We start from the raw sequence: 17,389 nt of genomic DNA, 5'->3' as shown, positions 1-17,389 counted from the left end.
GTAGTTAAGGGGAAAAAAGGCACCCTGTGTTGTATGCTTTAATTAACAAAGACAAAAGAGCCACGGGGAAAACCGTACCCAAAAGAATGACATTGTCTCCATGCTAAGGGAAACAGTGAAAACAGCACAGTCCTGTAAACACGATTAAACTTGTACCCTGGATCCAATTTGCAATGCTAATTTGATGTTTATCAAGTTATCAAAGTAAAGAAAAAACGTACATATGGGTCCCCTTACTCTACTTTAGAAAGTGATAGTGGTGACAAAGGAGAATCCTAGTAATGATGAACCCTGCTGCCATAAAAACAGGTCCTTAACTATTTGTGCACGAACCACTAAGAGGTGGAAATCAAAAGCAACAGCTTAAGTTGGAGACAAGAATGAGTGACCTTTAAATCGGGTCCTTTTGTTCAGCACTAAGAATCTTTTACATTGTTTTCATTTTCCTTAATTAGAAGCACTCAGAAACAACGTCATATTTTCTTGTTAAATATCTCACTGTTGGTCATCTGTCCTATCAGCATCTTGTCCTTAGCTTCTTCAATTCTCACTCATGCCATGAGATTTTTCACCACCCGTATCTTCTGAATCCCGAGTGATCGAAACGTTAAGTTTTACAAGTGAGTGTAACATTAGTTGGTTTCTAAATGAAGAAACTTCATTTCAACCCGACCACTGATTTTTCTCATTCAGGCATTAGAAATTATCATGAGTATATAGAAACTTGAAACAATGACCAAAAAGACTTAAAGCTTCTTGTATTCTTACGATCAAGTTTCATTCTGATGAAAGCACCTAACTCCTTTTCAATTTCAGTGAGCCCGACAGCGTCTGACTCTAAATGCTCAGTCCATCAACTGGAAAACATAGATGAGAATGCTCCTGCAGATTGGACTGCATCATCCTGTCCCCCACCTGATACTCCAACTGAGTCTATGGAGTTCCTTGCTAGATCATGGAGTCTTTCCGCCATGGAACTCTCTAAAGCATTGCACAGCACCAACATTGCGATCTCCACCAGTATAGATATGCCACTTTCTTGCCCTTCAGGTCACCAATTTGATACTAAGAGTTCCACTGCTTCAAAGGATGTAAGAACATTGGCTGTGTTTAATTTGAAATAGTGATTTAAATTAGACCATTAACTCTTCCTTTAGCCACTTTCTTCTTAGTTGGTTATGCAGCATGCAAATAGGAATCATGCAAATGCTATGTTACCTCTCTTAAAAGATATTCAATCTCTATGCAACACATGCTTGCAGTGGAATAAAAAGGAAAAAGGAGAGATTCTAGGCCCTCCAAAAAGGGAGTTTCAGAGGAAATAATTTTTTCATAACCTAGACCTTTCTTTTTTCTGGTCCTAGGATTCTTCATTTTAAGAAGAATCTTATACTGCTGCTTCTGTATGTAGCTTTTATAATTTAATAACTTCATATTGGTTCTAAACTTCTGATGCAAGAATTTTGTGCAGTTATCTAACTGTTGTTATCCTCCAATTTCACCCAGTGACAGTAGCGAAAAGAAGGTACATTATATTAACTTTATATGATAAAAAACATGATCATAAATGCACAAGAAACATTTTGGCCCATTGTTCAGTTTCAGTTAAGAATTTGAAGCCTGTTATGTGGCCTCAGCTAGCTTTCATGACTCTCTGTTTTTATTGTGGTCTAAACGAACTTCACTTCACTCACAGTTATCTATCCGTACAAATTTAGACAATTCAATCATCATCGAGTGAAAATGTTTTTGATTTTCTCTTGCCAAAAGCTGCGAACTTTCAGTTACAAACAATCACGGGCCACATCTACAAAACCTTGTTTTTGCACTGGGAGTGAATTTTTAGTGTGTATAAATTACTAACATAGCAATATGTCGTGTACAGGATTTACTTTTACTCCATCAAGCACTCAGTACAGAATTCCTTTCCAGTCAAAACATACTCAGAAATGGGGTATGTTGCAATCAACTTAATGATTTCCTTCATCAACTATGCTCAAATACCAGATCAATCTGATATTAGTTAGTATTTGTTTCATTTATTTATTTATTGGTGCGAACTATTGCTCACCAGCTTTACAGGAGTTTGCTAAGAGGGAGAACAATGGGTAGGTGGTTGAAAGATCAAAAGGAGAGGAAAAAGCAGGAAATTAGGACCCATAACGCTCATTTGCATGCTGCGGTATCTGTGGCTGGTGTTGCTGCTGCTATTGCGGCGGTGGCAGCATCAACAGCATCACCTGAAATGCCTTATTCCAACCCAAAGTCCCCTCCTCCCCTGGCTTCTGCTGCAATTGCATCTGCAGCAGCTTTAGTAGCCTCTCACTGCATTGAGATTGCAGAAGATATGGGAGCTGAACATGACCAAATCTTAACAGTAGTCAACTCCGCCATTAATGCAAAAACCAATGGAGATATTATGACTTTAACAGCCGGAGCAGCCACAGGTATCAGAATTTAATGCTTATTTCTCTATTTCGGACCAAACTCAGCTATGCTTTTAAACAGCATCACTTGGTAGTGATATTTAAGCAGGATCCATGTATGAGGCATAAATCAAACCACTTTTACTCTTCTTGTAAATCTACATTTTCACCAAGTCATCATCTTCCATAAAATAACTAAAGCTAAAATGTAAAGAACAATAGTTATACTTAATGAGCAACATATTGGTAAAAGAAAGTGGGTGTAAAACCTGCAAGTCATGGATTCATTTCACATATATTGTCAAATATTAACACAAAGTATAGTGAACTAAATGCGTGGTTGGCAGCCTTGCGAGGAGCTGCTACGCTAAAGGCAAGGCTGCAAAAGGGGCCTGGAGCAACTGCCATTCCTCTAGTTGAAGAAAAGTGTAACGAAAGCAAAGAAGCAAACATCTTGACAGCACTGGACTATGTTTTTAAAGGAGGAGAACTTCTCAAACGTACAAGAAAAGGTATGTTTACTAACATGTTTACGTTAATGGCTTCATTAGAACTGGAAAGAATAAAAGAAGAATTTCAGATTTTCAAAGCAATTTACATTCTTAACATCGATAACCGTGCTATTTTAACTGTTATTAACAGGAGATCTTCACTGGAAGCAAGTTTCTTTCAATATAAATTCAAATTTGCAGGTATTGCTAGAAGAGATTTCATATATTCATTAAGAAATCATGGGCATGAGCTCCAATAATTTCTAAGTTTGATACAAGACCATAGCTGACCAGAAAATTTTACTAATTTTGGAAAACAAAAGTTAATATTGGACATTGTCAATGCAAAGAAATGAACGCAGTAGCAGCTTAAAAATTATGAATAGAAGTAGAAACTAAGCATGGCTTTCTTCCTACAATCTCATCATATCAATCGATTATACATTGTTTCTATGTATAAGCATATTTTAACTATAATGTTCATGAATTTCAAGGCTCCAATCAGTCAATATTTTTCTAATAATGACTCCCACTTACATATCAAGTACGAGCTCAGATATGTCTAAAAATATTCTCATGGCATGTTTAATGCAAGTTTCTCAATGCTATTTGATGGAACATTTTTTGTAAAGATGGTGGCCCAAATAATCTCTCAGCTCAAGCGATGAGACTGGTTTTATCTGATCCTCCCTAGATTCCCACAATGGTGGGAGCCTTCTGAGAAATCAGAAGTGGCACTGTGCCAATAGTGTAAATTTTGTAAAACTATTTAACTCCGAAAATCGTTTCACAGATCAAAGAGAATCATAACTATTGGTTGTGTCACTATCTCCATTTAATAGTTATTTGCACTAATACACACTGACAACAGGTTGTAGTCAAAATGAAAAGCAAACATATGGGAGGAACATTCACAAAAAAGAAGAAATGTAAGCAGTGTTTCATACATAGCTCCTACTTATTTTATGCTTGCCAGTTGCCACTCTCTGCTAACAATATTAAGGTATGGTATGTCCTACAATGGCAGATATAGTGACCGGCCTTTGCAATGATATCCCAGCATGGCCTGGAAGGGAGAGAGAAGACACCAATGAAAAGAGGGCATACTTTGGAATAAAAACAACGGACAGGACCATAGAATTTGAATGTGGAAGTAAAGGAGACAAACAGTTCTGGCTCGAGGGTATCCAGTACATGTTGAATTGCCGTGTCAAAGTAACATTATGAAAAAAATATATATTAGGATTGACATTGGGATTGCTGTATATATGCCTTTTTTTTTTCTTTCCCTTTTCCTCTCACAGCGATTGGAGGTTACTTCTTTATAAAGGTGAAGAGCTGACAGTACTGCTCTAAGGTTTCGTTGACAAAATTATTGAGACTTGTGTGATTTCAGTGGAGATGTATGGAATCTAGAACCATGTAATTGTCACTCTAATTCCTTCAGAAAATCAACATTATCAACAAATACCTGCATAAAGCAATAAACAAACCAAGTTATAGAGACAGCGGTTTGGAAGTGCACTTAAACATGATAGGAAGGATTCCCTCAGTGCTTTATTATACACAAGAAGTCTTTCAAGGTGAGTACAGAACGATTAGTAGACAGGTTTGGATTCTAAACCATATGAATTCTAAAGCACAAACCTTTCTAGTTTAGTGCTGAACAAAAATCTTTAATCTATCGCAAGTCATTCCTGTCGCAATTATACCATCTCCTTACGCATTACATATTCCACCCATCAATTCAGTAACTCTTCTGGTGAGAAGTATCTATCTCTAATTTTGTAAATTTGTTGATGACTAATCTGTCACAGAACTTGATTGTTCACTTGGAATCATCACTCCTCAACCACTTTTTTCTAAGTTCCATTTCATTCTTTGTCATTAACTCATTGAAAGTTTTTTTGAGGAAGGATTCATTGGAAAGACACAACCCAAATGAGATCTGAACCTAACTCAAGTAAAGAATTAACATAAGTTTAACCCAAAACCTTAAGACAATAGGTTTGGATTTTCTTCTCTATATGGTACTCAATTTTTTTATTTTTATTCAATGTAGAACTTAGATTCATACTTAGATAATCCAATACTTATCAACTAAACATCTATGACTTCATTAGTGGGATGTAAGCCAAGTTTATTAGTGACAAGTTTAAAGTCTCAAAGAAAGTGATAAAACACATAAGAAAACGGATAAAAAGGTGATACCAATTTCCAACCATCAGGGTCCAAACAAGCTACAATCTTGGTGTTGATACCAGACAAGGGCCCAGGTTCACGGATAATCTTCCCCCCACATAATTTGATTGCTTCTGCAGTCTTATAGACATCATTTGTGCCTATTGCAATCTGTTTAAACACAAAATGTGTTGAATTCTTACAATGCATACAGCAAATATTCGTGGAAACCATACAAACGTCGTGAAATTCCTCTTCTAAACAGAAAGAACAGAATCTACCTGAGCGTAACCATTTCCTTTGTCGTAATCAGTGACGCCATAGTTATATGTTAGTTCTAGAACAGCGTTCTTATCTTCAGGACCATAGCCCAAAAAGGCTACTGTGTACTGGAAAAGAAAACACAGCAGAGAATGATCAAAACAAGCATTTCACAATAACAACAATAAAAAAATAATAATTAACATATAATAGCAAAACATGAACTAAATTTCTGAAACTTCTAGGATTTTCGTTTGAATGGAAATCATTAATGCCTACCCTTCCAAAATAGTAATCCGTTTTCAACAGGGACAGACCTATGTTCATGTTTATGATTTAGGCAGTCTAATTGTCAGATGGAATGCACAATTGTAGCTGTGTTTCAATTGAACGTGCATTGGAAAATGTGTTTTTAGTAAAAGTAAACAAAAACACTATATAGCCAGCACATCACACAGTAAGATTTCTTAGGAAAACATTATAAACATCAATAGAAGAGATTTATATCAGGAACTCAAATAGCCACGCATCTGATAAATAGCCACACTAAAAAGTTAAGTTACCTTGTCCTCAGGATTGTCCTTCTTGCGGAGAAGTTTCATTCCGACAGCCTTTGAAATGAAACAAAGACAAGGAGAAAAAAGTTAAGTACTAGTGATGAATGAACAACCTTCACGATTAGAGTAGTAAAAACCACTCACTTTTTGGTAGAAGGCTATGGCACGATCGAGATCGCCTACTCGAAGCATCACTTGGCATAGAGGTTCAGATGTAGGTCTTCTCTCCAAAAGTTCAAACTCATAACCATCAGGATCTTCAATGAAAGCAATTACCGAACTGCCATCTCTAACAGGCCCTGGTTCCCTTGTAACCTTTCCTCCTTTTGCCTTTATTAGATCTACTCTCTTGTAAATCTACCAAGTTTCAGTAGAAAACCATAATAATCTTAATAGTCTCAGAACAAATCATAAAGCATAGATTAACACTGAGCACCAACAAATGAAGATTAAAAGTCACTATTATCAGCCCCTTAGCTGTCAAATTCGTATAAGAATTTCATTCCGTGGCGATAACAAAAGCATTTAACAACACTCCTCGACTAAATACTAAATTAATCGAAGATAAAGGAAGAATGGCAACCAAAAAAATATAAACTACAAGGAACTTGAAAATTCAAGATAACAATTGGAGATAAGTTGGTTTTCCACATTCAAGGAAAACAAAACCCAGAATGGATAAATGAAAATTAAACCGATTCTGTGTTTTGTATTGCATATGCAGTGACAGTTGTAAACAATATTGCATCATTATCTTTCACAAAAGGCTTACATCTTCAACTGCAACACCAAAATGACCAAAGCCACTTCCAATGTCATAGTTATCCACTCCATAATCTGTGATCTCCATGAAATAGTAAGCACGATGAGAAGCCATTTTCTATGTGTTCAAGCATACACAATAATCACACAGAAAAAGAGTGGCAATCGAATCTGAACTCACTGTAAGTAAGTTCAACTGTAAAATTAGAATCTTCGGGCCCATATCCAAGAAAAGCATTAGAATATCTATCTTCAGGTATATCACGTTTCCTCAAAAGCTTCATGCCAAGGCATTCAGTGTAGAATCTGCATCCCAGAAATGTAATCAAATTCCACATATTTAAATTAAAGTATTAGTGAAGTATGATTTCCGAAATTCATCAAGTATAGCATACTTTATAGTCTTCTCCAAGTCCCCAACACGGTACACAACATGGAGAAATCTTCTGTTGTCATTCTTAACCCAATCAAACAAAATTTTCTCTGGCTGGACTATATTTTCCGCAGCAATAGCCTCTGCTACTTTTAACAAATCTGATCCTTTTGCACCAAACAGCTTACATTGTGGGAGAGCTGAATAACCAAATGATATAGCAGAGAACCAAGTTATAACTAATGATATAAAGAGTTTGTGAGTAGAAGGGAGAAGGAAGGTAGATGTATGTATATATATGTATGTATGTACCAATAGCACCAGTGGTGACAAGGTGAAAGAGAGCAAGTCTTCGTGAAGTAGACGATGAAGTGGTAGATGGTCTCAGCATTGAAGCAGCTGGTAACATTAAGGATGATGCCATTGCTCATCAAACAATGTTCCTCTTGTAAGCAAATCAGTGTCACACTCCACCCAACATCTCTGTCTATCTTTCTATCTATCTGTAACAGTTTTAATATGCTAAGTTCCTATTGGCTCTTGCTATATCCATTTTATTGGGCTAATATACATGGACCGTGACAGATTGGAGGGAATTTCTATTTGCAGCTCATGTTTTTCTTCCCAACTTCATAAATACTGAAGTCCCTACTTTGCCCTTCTGTTTAAAGTTTTTCCTGACTTGTGCAATGTAGAAACCTTTCAACTGAAACTTACAAAAATATACTATTGCACAATCCAGAATAATAATTTGAAGGGTGTTGCTCCCTCCACCACCCCAAGTGCTTATGCACCTCTCACTATTTTCTTTTATTCCAAAAGTACTCTACACCTCCTCACTATTTTCTTTTATTCCAAAAATATCCTACACCTCCCCACTATCTTCAACAATCTTTCTCTTTCTCTCTCTGCATTAAGGGAGCATTCATATGGCCTAGATTTAAACTTGTGATATATTGCAAAATATAAAATTCAGAGAAAACTTGAATATTAGTGCTTCTACCACTTCCATTTTATAAACTTAAAAGTTAGATGCAAATATAAAATAATAAACATAATAATATTAATAGTAAATAATATATTATTATTATTACTATATACTAACTTTACAACGACGAAAGAACTAAATAAATTTCAAATCTTTAACAAATAACTTTTCTTTTATATTTTAAGTATTTAATAATATTTTTATATTATTTATCTAATAAATTAAATATTTTATTCAAGTTATTTGAGTCAAACATGTTAGTAAGTTAAAACATAATATAATGTTAAAAATTATAGATATTAAATGTAAAAAAAACACATATATATAAACATTTTTCTAGAAATTTAGAACAAAATTTTACCATTTATTAAGTAATTTGAAGAAAAAAAAATATTGAACAGTGAAAATAAGATTTGCAATATATCACAAGTTTAAATCATGTGAATGCTCCATTAATGTGGAGAGAGAAAGAGAAAGATTCTTGAATATAGTGGGAAGATATAAGGTATTTTTGGAATAAAAGAAAATAGTAGAGAGGTGTAGAGTATTTTTAGAATAAAAGAAAATAGTGGGGAGGTGCAGAGCACTTGGGGTGTAGAGGGAACAACACCCTAATTTGAAAATCAATTTTAACTTTCAAATTGATTAATCTAAAAGTTAATATTGGATCTTGAAGTACATAATCCGAAACTTCATTTTTTTTATTAAAAAATAACTTTGAAATTATATAATATGAAATAGTCGCTGCAATTTACAAACTAAGCTATTTCTGGAGCTAATGATATCTTTCTCTACTTCAATGGAGTGTTAAAAAAACTTGTGCATATTTAAATTTTTTATTATACAATTCAATTATATTTTCAAATATAAAAATATATTATTGATTTTTGGTTACACTATCTTTAAACATATTTTAAATTATGTAATACGAAATACATTTTATTTTTAAGTTTTTAATTGTATGATTTGATATAAATTTCTAAATTAATATAAAATGTTTCCACTCACAAATAATTTAGACCCTTTTTTGGCAATTATTGATATTAAAGAAAAAAGTATTGGTATTGTTGACCTTCATCTGAGATCTGGCTTAGCTGGATGAAAAATATCTCATTAATGAATAGGTAATAACATTTTATTTAATAAATTACAGGTAGATGGTGAATATATATTAATTGGCCAGATATAGTTTCTTAAAGAAGAAGTTGAATATAAAGCTATTTATAAAGTATTTAAAGAAAATGGTGAAAGAGCTATCAGAAATAATAAACTGCATAAAATTCCATTGACCTTAATTAATTGGTGTTATTAAAGAAAGGATTAGTTGCTTTCAAAGAAAAAAAGTGGCCATTGAAAATATAAAGATGAAGTGGGTACAGTGAGCCATGCAGTGACAAGAGAAGAGAAAGTAGAGGCATGTCACTACTGTCATCATGGCAGAATATACTACTTTTATTACTAAACTACACATTTAAGAAATGCAACCTTAGCTAACGACAACCCTGTCGCACATGTCCAAAGGACACCCTAAAGTAGCCTAACCAGCCATCATGTGCAATCACAACGTTAGGCCTCATTATTAATAATAAAAAAATTATATTTTGACATTTTATTAGAAATAAAAACTGGTTGACAATATTATTTTCATAATATATACATCAATGATTGGACTTGAATAATAGAAAATGTGATTAAAATACGGTGTTATTAATACATAATTCTCGCTAGCGTATAATGTTGCAGGTCAACGGGTGTAGTCCAACAGGGTTGCAGTAACAGGCCTATCTGGTTTCATATAAATAACATGACAACATTGTTTTTTTGGTTACGCCGAGTGTGAAGATTGTTTGTGGAAGAAAGGATCAATCATGGCGAAAATCGCTCTTGGAAGCACCAGCGAGGTCACTCAGCCAGATTGCATTCAAGCCCTCGTCGTTGAATTCATCGCCACCTTCCTCTTCGTCTTTGTTGGCGTTGCTTCTTCCATGCTCACTGGTATTTATATATGTATACTCTACTATTGTATAACACAAAGCAATAATCTTTGATACTTATATACCTATTTTTCCTTACTGTGCATCAGAGAAGCTCGGTGGGGATGCATTAGTGGGGTTGTTTGTTGTGGCCGTGGCACATGCACTGGTGGTGGCCGTCATGATCTCCGCTGCACACATCTCCGGTGGCCACCTGAACCCCGCCGTGACTATTGGTCTCCTTGCCGGCGGTCACATCACCGTGTTTCGTTCCATCCTCTATTGGATTGATCAGTTAGTCGCATCTGCGGCAGCTTCTTATCTCCTTTACTTCCTCTCTGGAGGACAGGTAATGAAGTTCAAGCTAATCGAATCTATATTTTTTATCTGTTTATTTATTTTTGTTAACGGTTTCTTTGTTTCAGACAACTCCGGTTCATACGCTGGCCGCCGGAATAGGGTACGGTCAAGGGGTAATTTGGGAGATTGTGTTGACCTTTTCTTTGCTGTTCACTGTCTACGCCACCATGGTAGATCCAAAGAAGGGACCACTTGCTGGGCTTGGCCCGACACTAGTTGGGTTTGTCGTTGGGGCCAATATCCTCGCTGGTGGAGCTTACTCCGCCGCTTCTATGAACCCAGCGCGGTCTTTCGGGCCTGCCTTGGTTACTGGCAACTGGACCGATCATTGGGTTTACTGGGTTGGGCCTCTCGTTGGTGGTGGGCTTGCCGGTTTCATCTATGAAACTTTCTTCATTGATCGATCTCACGTTCCTCTTCCTCGTGATGAAGAATCCTAATGAGGAGGACTGTCAGCTTCGACTTTGCTTTCTTCAGTCAGATTATTAAATAGTCTTTTTTTGTGTCTATTTGTATCTTTGTTTTCTTTATGTGTTTTTTTTTCCAGCTCGGTTTATGTGTAATATATCTCCCAAAATAAGATCGCAATTTAGTTCACCCTGGATCTTAAATTTTATTTTAGACATATTTTTATGCTATTGCTAAAACAAATTATATAACTTATTGTTTGGTAAAAAGAGTGTTCTAAACCAGAGAAAAACAAATATAATCTAATTCAAAATTAACAGTATTAAGTAAAAACAACTAAGTGTCTAAGCATTAGACGTGTCTTATCCATGTGTCTAAGCATTAAACGTTATACGCATTAGACATGTCTTTCTATTTATAAATATAAAGTGGTTAGAAATTATTTATCATTAAAATATATAGATAATATTTCAGTTTTCTGCTTTCCCTGTATGTTGAATATAAGTTAAAGATAATACCACTAGGTCACAAAGATCATAAAATATAAACTTTTTTATCTTTTTCTAATATCTCGCTTTTACATATTAATAACACTCACTAAAAATCTTAGCCTAATAACAAAGTCAGGGAACGTTGCTCCCTCCATCACCACCAATGCTTTCTGCACCTCTTCAAACCTTTCCAAATTTTTTTAATACAAAAGTATTTTTTTTTACTTTAATCATATTTAATTATCTCTTTCTGAAACCTAAATCTATCCTCATTTTTAGTCTTTCGTGCAGCTACACCCCCCAACTCTTCCAACTCTCACTTTTACATATCTGTTTATTCCTACCTAAATCCCTACCTTATTTTTCACAGGATTAGGTGGAAAAAGCAAAGAGTTAGCAGGAAGCATCCACTTCCTTCAAATAAGGATCTTTTTAAACGAATATCAACACATCGACATCCGTTTTCCTTCAATGGATGTCGATATCCGTTCACGGATGTTGACATCCATTTAAGAATACAACGTATATTTACATCCATTTAAATATTATTAAAAAGTAAAAAGGAAATGAGGGGGTACAGAAAACACTGTGTGGTGGTGGAGGGAGCAACGTCCCAAAGTTAGACCATGACCCGTTAACATGTTTAGACTATGTTCATTGACATCTTGGCCCAATAACCAAGTTGGACCATATCCCATTAATTTGTTCAAACTATGGCAGATGGTATCTTAGACCAATAATTAGGTCGATATTTGAATGTCAGTCTTTATACAATTAATAAGGATTTAGATAATGGATTGGATTCCTCTCTATCAAGTCGTCATACTCCTTCAGTGTTAATCTGACTCACCACTAAACAATACATTTATGTTTTTTAATTAATTGATATGAACTTTCTTAGTTTTATTTATGTATAACTTAATTTTAATTTATAGAATAAACTTGTTTATATACTTATTTTTTCTCGTCTAAATCTATGATAACTAAATCCTTCTTCTTCATAACTTTCACGGCCAAGACAAACATAATCAATGATGTTGATCCTTTTCAGTGAAACTATGTCCTCAGACATCACATGCTAAAAAATATAGTTAGGGAGCTATTATACCTGTAAGGGTAAGGTCAAAAATAACAATTTTTCTTTTGTAGAAGTTTTTATTACAAACACCACCAACAATTGGACTACCGAATATTGATATATTGTTTCGATTATATAAGACACTAAGAAATCTCTACATACCTTCCAATCATTAAAATATTTGAGCGTTGGTGTATTGTATAGGACTAGAGATCTATTGGCCTTTCCGAATAAGGTTTATAGCCTTAAACACGATAGAACACCGAGTACCGTGGACTGGATATCACAACCCGGGTATCGGGTATCAGTTTATCCTATCCAAGAATAGACAACCAAAGAATGATGCTTAGTTAACAAGTAACTAGGCCAGTGAGCTTTAAGGTTGGTGGACCCACATAAGTTGTGGTCCATCCAATTTAATCTAGGGTCAACGAGGTAAAACACCACAAATAGAGCATTAATGATAATTTAAGAGACATTTTTTCATTAATTGAGATTTGACCAAAAAATTCTCTGATCAATTATTGACTTGAGCATTCAAGAACCTTTTGCAGGAATCTCCCCTCTTGTAGCTACATTTGGAGTATTGGAAGACGAATGTCGAGCAATGAAGATGAAGACCGAGTAGTGAGGAAGACAAAATATGGAGCTGAGATCTTTGTAAGATATATTCGATTTTGAAAGAACAATAATAATAAAGGACGGGTCTTACTCTATTGCTTTACTTTGACATGTTGAATTATTTAACATGGATTCCAACCTCATTTTTTTTTTCTCCAAATGTTTATAGACATATTTTATTACTCGTTATTATATAGTATGTCCATATGGTGGCACCGACAATTCTTGAGTACTTTAAATTCATTAAATACTATTATGATTGATTAATGTCGATAAAAAAATAAAATGATATTAAGATAACAATCTCTATTACTTACCTATATGTGATTAAAAGGCAATTAGATCCCAATTAAATTATCTAAGAGATAAAAATGTATTATAAATAATATAAATAAGAGTCCCACCTTCTAGTTGACTGTTATTCTAACATTTATTACAACGTTACCTCAATATCAGAAGAATATGAGAGCTTATGATTTGTAAAACTAATTATGCAAATTTTGAATAAAGTTTGTAAACAATAAATTTTCTACAAATTATTAATTTATTAAATATATTTTGCATGGTTTGATAATACAATTTTGCTTATTCTTATATCTTTATATATATATATATATATATATATATATATATATATATATATATATATATATATATATATATATATATATATATATATATATATATATATATATATATATTACATTCTTAATTTAGATACCAGATCTAAAAATGTTTTTTTTATAAACCAAATTAAGAGTGTGTTCTATCCATATAAAGACCGTAAAAAATGTTTAGAAATTAAATTAAGAATATATTTGCAATTTTGAGGTAACGTAGATGAGATTTAATCAGTTAAATTTTACATGTATATTGAACGATTTAATAAATATTGACGTATATAAATGAATTTGATAATTCGATATAGTATAAAAGGTAAAACATATTTTAATCAGAAATAATAAATGAATTATTTGGACATTTAAAATATTAAAAAAATATTGTCCTGTGTGGTGAGTGATTGTTCCGCACGCGTCCGACGTACCCACTCTCCGCACTACAAGTAGTAGTTGGTTTAGACATTACACTCGTTTATTGTATTTTAATAAAAAATAAAGAATAATATATTGAATGAGTGTAAAATAACGCTAAAGTGATTTTTTCCTTCTTTTATATATACAATATACAATGTGTATTATAAACTATACATTTTTAAAGCAATTATGGGTATATTTCAAATTCTTAGCCGAAATTATTAATCAAACTAAATGATCGATTTGTATATTTAGCTACACGTGGCATTTTGATCGTGTTTAATTTTTTAATATATGTAATTTCTAAGATGTATAAAGATTTTTTTTCTTTTTATCTTCTAGGTTTTAATAACTTTTTCTTATGAATTTTAGTATGTCATTTTAATGTGTATCTTTTTTGTGAATTAAAAACTTTGATAATATTATTCATGTATTATTTTTTACTTTAATAAAGTATTTTCCTAATGTTTACTTCAAAGATAGATAAATATTTTATTTTCCTTTAATTAGCTTTCGTCGCGAAGATAATTCCTTTTTTCTTTTGCATTTTTTAGAGTATAAATTATTTTTCTTGTTAATAGTTTTTCCCTTTTATAATAACTTTTTAGTTTAAAAATTACAAAATGATTAGTCAATAATTAAATAATATTATTAATTTTCTCTTACATTATTGATTTGATTATAATTAATCGATGAAGTAAAATATTTTTATTAGCACACATGCTATCTAAGATAAACATTATACATAAAATTTGCCAAATGTTTACTTTTTTTTAACACTGGTTATTATCCGCACTCATTCAGATTTTGACAGGAATTGTGGCATATTGATCAGAAAGTATGGGTATGCGTACGTTATAGAAGTGAAGCTTCTGTCACGAAGAGAACCATTAATGGCAAGTCTGCACTGCGCTGCATTCTTCATTACCTCACCAAGGAATAGCGTTGGTACGTAAGTGTTCATAAATCATCAAAAGTACACAAAAACAGACACTACTACTCTACACATGCATATTGTATATCTTAAGTGTAAGAGCAAGAAGATGATTATGGTTATTCTTATTGATTAATGATGATTATCAGTAACTAATTAATTACATTAATCCTACTGGAAATAGCTACCTTGAAGCTTCTTCTCCACCCAAGAAGGCGACAGAACCGGGCTCATATCGTAGTCCCTGATCTTCACCCTTGGGGCTTCACACTGCTCACTGTAGTCCATGCACATTTTTTCATCGGGCAAAACTTTAATCCTCCAAACTTTGAATGTTTGATCCAAACTAGCACTGTACACCAAGAATCCCATCACAACCTTTTCCATCTCCAGGCATGCAGCCAAGCATCTCACCGGTCCTCTGTGTCCATCCAAAACCGTCAAACACTCATGGTAGCAACTCCCTTCCTCTCTCCTCCATACCCTAATGGTGGTGTCCTCTGACCCACTGAATATCATGTTCCCTACCGTCGCTAAACAAAGAACCGCAAATCGGTGACCCTGTAAGAACCCTCCATGGTTGAACCTGTAGCACAACCGTTCCTTCTCCCAGAAGTTTATCATCCCATCGGAGGACCCCGAATAGAGGAAGCAGTGGTTGAACGAGCAACTCAACGCCAGAGCGTTGACGGGGGAGGGTTGGAATTTGAGAGTCATGGTGAGAGTGTGCGAGTCTTCAGTGTAAACCCTTCTCCATATCTTCACCGACCCGTCGGAGGATCCGGTGAAAAGACAACCATCGTCTTGGTTCACCAATATGGCGTTGACGTTATCCTCGTGTGCGCCGAACGAGTCGACGCATTTTCTGTCGGAAACACGCCACGCCTTCACTGTTCTGTCGTGGGAGCCGGTGTAAAGGAGGCCCTCGGAGTGGTAATACGCCATGCAAGAGACGGAATCTTTGTGCTTGGGCGTGTTCTTCCCTCTCGAGGGGAACATGAGAATCGAGCTCTTTCTAGGGAGAGTGCCTAGTTTCTTGGACTTGAAGTTATCTGAAACGGTGAAGGTCCATATCCTTATCTTGTGGTCCTTGTGCGTGGAGAAAAGCATGTTGCTATAAGCGAGAATGGCTCTCACCTCACCGGAGCTGGCTTTGAGATACCCTCTGTCCATGCAATCTGGCTGCTTCCAGACACGGATTCTGCTGCTGTTGGAGCCGGTGAATACCAAACCCTTTGAAGCAGCGATTGCGTAGATGTTACCTTCGTGGCGGTGGAGCGAAGCGATGCAGTGGTAAAGCAAAGAAGATGAAGGGGTTGGGAGAGGGGAAAGTGTCCATGGTGAATCCGGCATGATAGGGAACATGCCATCGGAGCTTGAAGGCCTTGGGGAACTGAACTGAAGGTCTTGTTCGCTTATCTCTCTGTGGGATTGGAGATGAAGGTGAAGAGGGGATTGTGGTGGTTCTGACTTTTCGGTGTCCATTAGGCTGAGGAGGGTGTCCTTGCCATGAAAATCCATGGCGTGATGAGAAGAATATGTGCTTGGAATTAAAGAAACAAAAGTGGTAGCTATAGTAGTAATTGGGACTTTACAAATTATCCCTCACAGTTGAGCTATAACAAACGTAATAAGGGTTTGGACGATGGGTGGAGTGTATTTATTATGGTATAAATGTTTCTCAACTGTTCTCTTATTGTCGTGCTCTCTTCTGCATCATTCCATATGCGACCCCTCTTTGCTTTGCTTTTTCCTTTTCCTTGCAGGAATAAGAATAAGGAACAGGTTTATTCAGTAAAAAGAAAAGAAAAAAATTAATTTTACATTTAAGACAGAATTTGTTAAAACTGGTTTATATTCAAATTGTTAAGTGTTTAGACATTTTCTGCGTTATTTTAATGACGAAAGTAGTATATGTATATATGAACAGGAAGCTCTGAATCATTGATTCTCCAAAATTTTGAATTTGATGGCTTGGTTGGACATTTCTGCTAGCCATCATGAACTGGTTTGTCGTTTGTTCAAGAGAGGGAGCAGAAAGGTGGAGATATGAATGGGGTCATCATTGTGATCAAGCTCATCATAGAACCTTCTCCTTTCTACTGGTATGGGTGGCGAAATTTTAATGTTTACTATTGAATCTCGAGGAGTTATTACTTAACAGATTGAACTTAACTTCTTGTCACAAGTCAATGTAGAAATCATTGCTACACATCTTCAATATTACCTTATGGTGTTGGACTATAAATGTCACACGAAAATTTAAGTCCATTATGAATTGTTTGAAATGCTATTCTTGCATAGAAGTTTATAATGGTTTGTTCACGATTCACCTCTTTATTTTTGTTTATGATCTTGGTTATAGTAGTCTGTTGTTTCTTTGTATCTTTTTAATTATGAAAATGTGATTGCAGTGTTTAGTTATGCTCCTACCACAGTGAAAGTAAGAAG

The 17,389-nt window shown here is 34.7% G+C and overlaps 4 protein-coding genes across 5 annotated transcripts; 2 read left to right on the top strand and 2 right to left on the bottom strand.

Moving 5' to 3' along the window:
- Positions 1-133: 133 nt before the first annotated feature.
- LOC108321856 (lactoylglutathione lyase GLX1) lies at positions 134-7,562 on the bottom strand. Its single transcript, XM_017553742.2, has 9 exons — positions 7,364-7,562; positions 7,074-7,251; positions 6,860-6,984; positions 6,689-6,753; positions 6,061-6,273; positions 5,923-5,970; positions 5,380-5,487; positions 5,129-5,269; positions 134-4,388 (listed from the first exon to the last, which is right to left on the bottom strand). Exons 1-9 carry the CDS (start codon positions 7,473-7,475, stop codon positions 4,347-4,349), a joined length of 1,032 nt encoding a protein of 343 aa, XP_017409231.1. The 5' UTR covers positions 7,476-7,562; the 3' UTR covers positions 134-4,346.
- Positions 503-4,319, top strand: LOC108321855 (VAN3-binding protein). 2 transcript variants are annotated; one of them, XM_017553740.2, is made up of 9 exons: positions 503-620; positions 817-1,091; positions 1,472-1,525; positions 1,886-1,954; positions 2,075-2,447; positions 2,774-2,938; positions 3,069-3,118; positions 3,789-3,846; positions 3,945-4,319. In XM_017553740.2, coding segments are annotated over exons 1-9 (1,245 nt in total). In that variant the 5' UTR covers positions 503-619; the 3' UTR covers positions 4,145-4,319. The 2 variants fall into 2 exon arrangements, with proteins under 2 accessions (XP_017409229.1, XP_052731915.1); XM_052875955.1 differs by lacking the exon at positions 3,069-3,118 and having other exon boundaries at positions 3,945-4,083.
- A 2,235-nt stretch (positions 7,563-9,797) lies between the features above and the next one.
- LOC108321823 (aquaporin TIP4-1) lies at positions 9,798-10,969 on the top strand. Its single transcript, XM_017553691.2, has 3 exons — positions 9,798-10,034; positions 10,123-10,361; positions 10,438-10,969. Exons 1-3 carry the CDS (start codon positions 9,908-9,910, stop codon positions 10,810-10,812), a joined length of 741 nt encoding a protein of 246 aa, XP_017409180.1. The 5' UTR covers positions 9,798-9,907; the 3' UTR covers positions 10,813-10,969.
- Positions 10,970-14,897: 3,928 nt separating this feature from the next.
- LOC108321830 (protein JINGUBANG) lies at positions 14,898-16,518 on the bottom strand. Its single transcript, XM_017553699.2, has one exon. The coding sequence runs from the start codon at positions 16,457-16,459 to the stop codon at positions 15,110-15,112; it is 1,350 nt and encodes a 449-aa protein (XP_017409188.1). The 5' UTR covers positions 16,460-16,518; the 3' UTR covers positions 14,898-15,109.
- Between the last annotated feature and the right edge of the window lie 871 nt (positions 16,519-17,389).

The sequence above is a fragment of the Vigna angularis genome, chromosome 4, assembly GCF_016808095.1.
Source record: "Vigna angularis cultivar LongXiaoDou No.4 chromosome 4, ASM1680809v1, whole genome shotgun sequence".
In the NCBI taxonomy this organism is placed as follows: Eukaryota; Viridiplantae; Streptophyta; class Magnoliopsida; order Fabales; family Fabaceae; genus Vigna; species Vigna angularis.
Note: the sequence above shows the minus strand (reverse complement) of the source record. Positions and strands in the feature narration are given on the sequence as shown.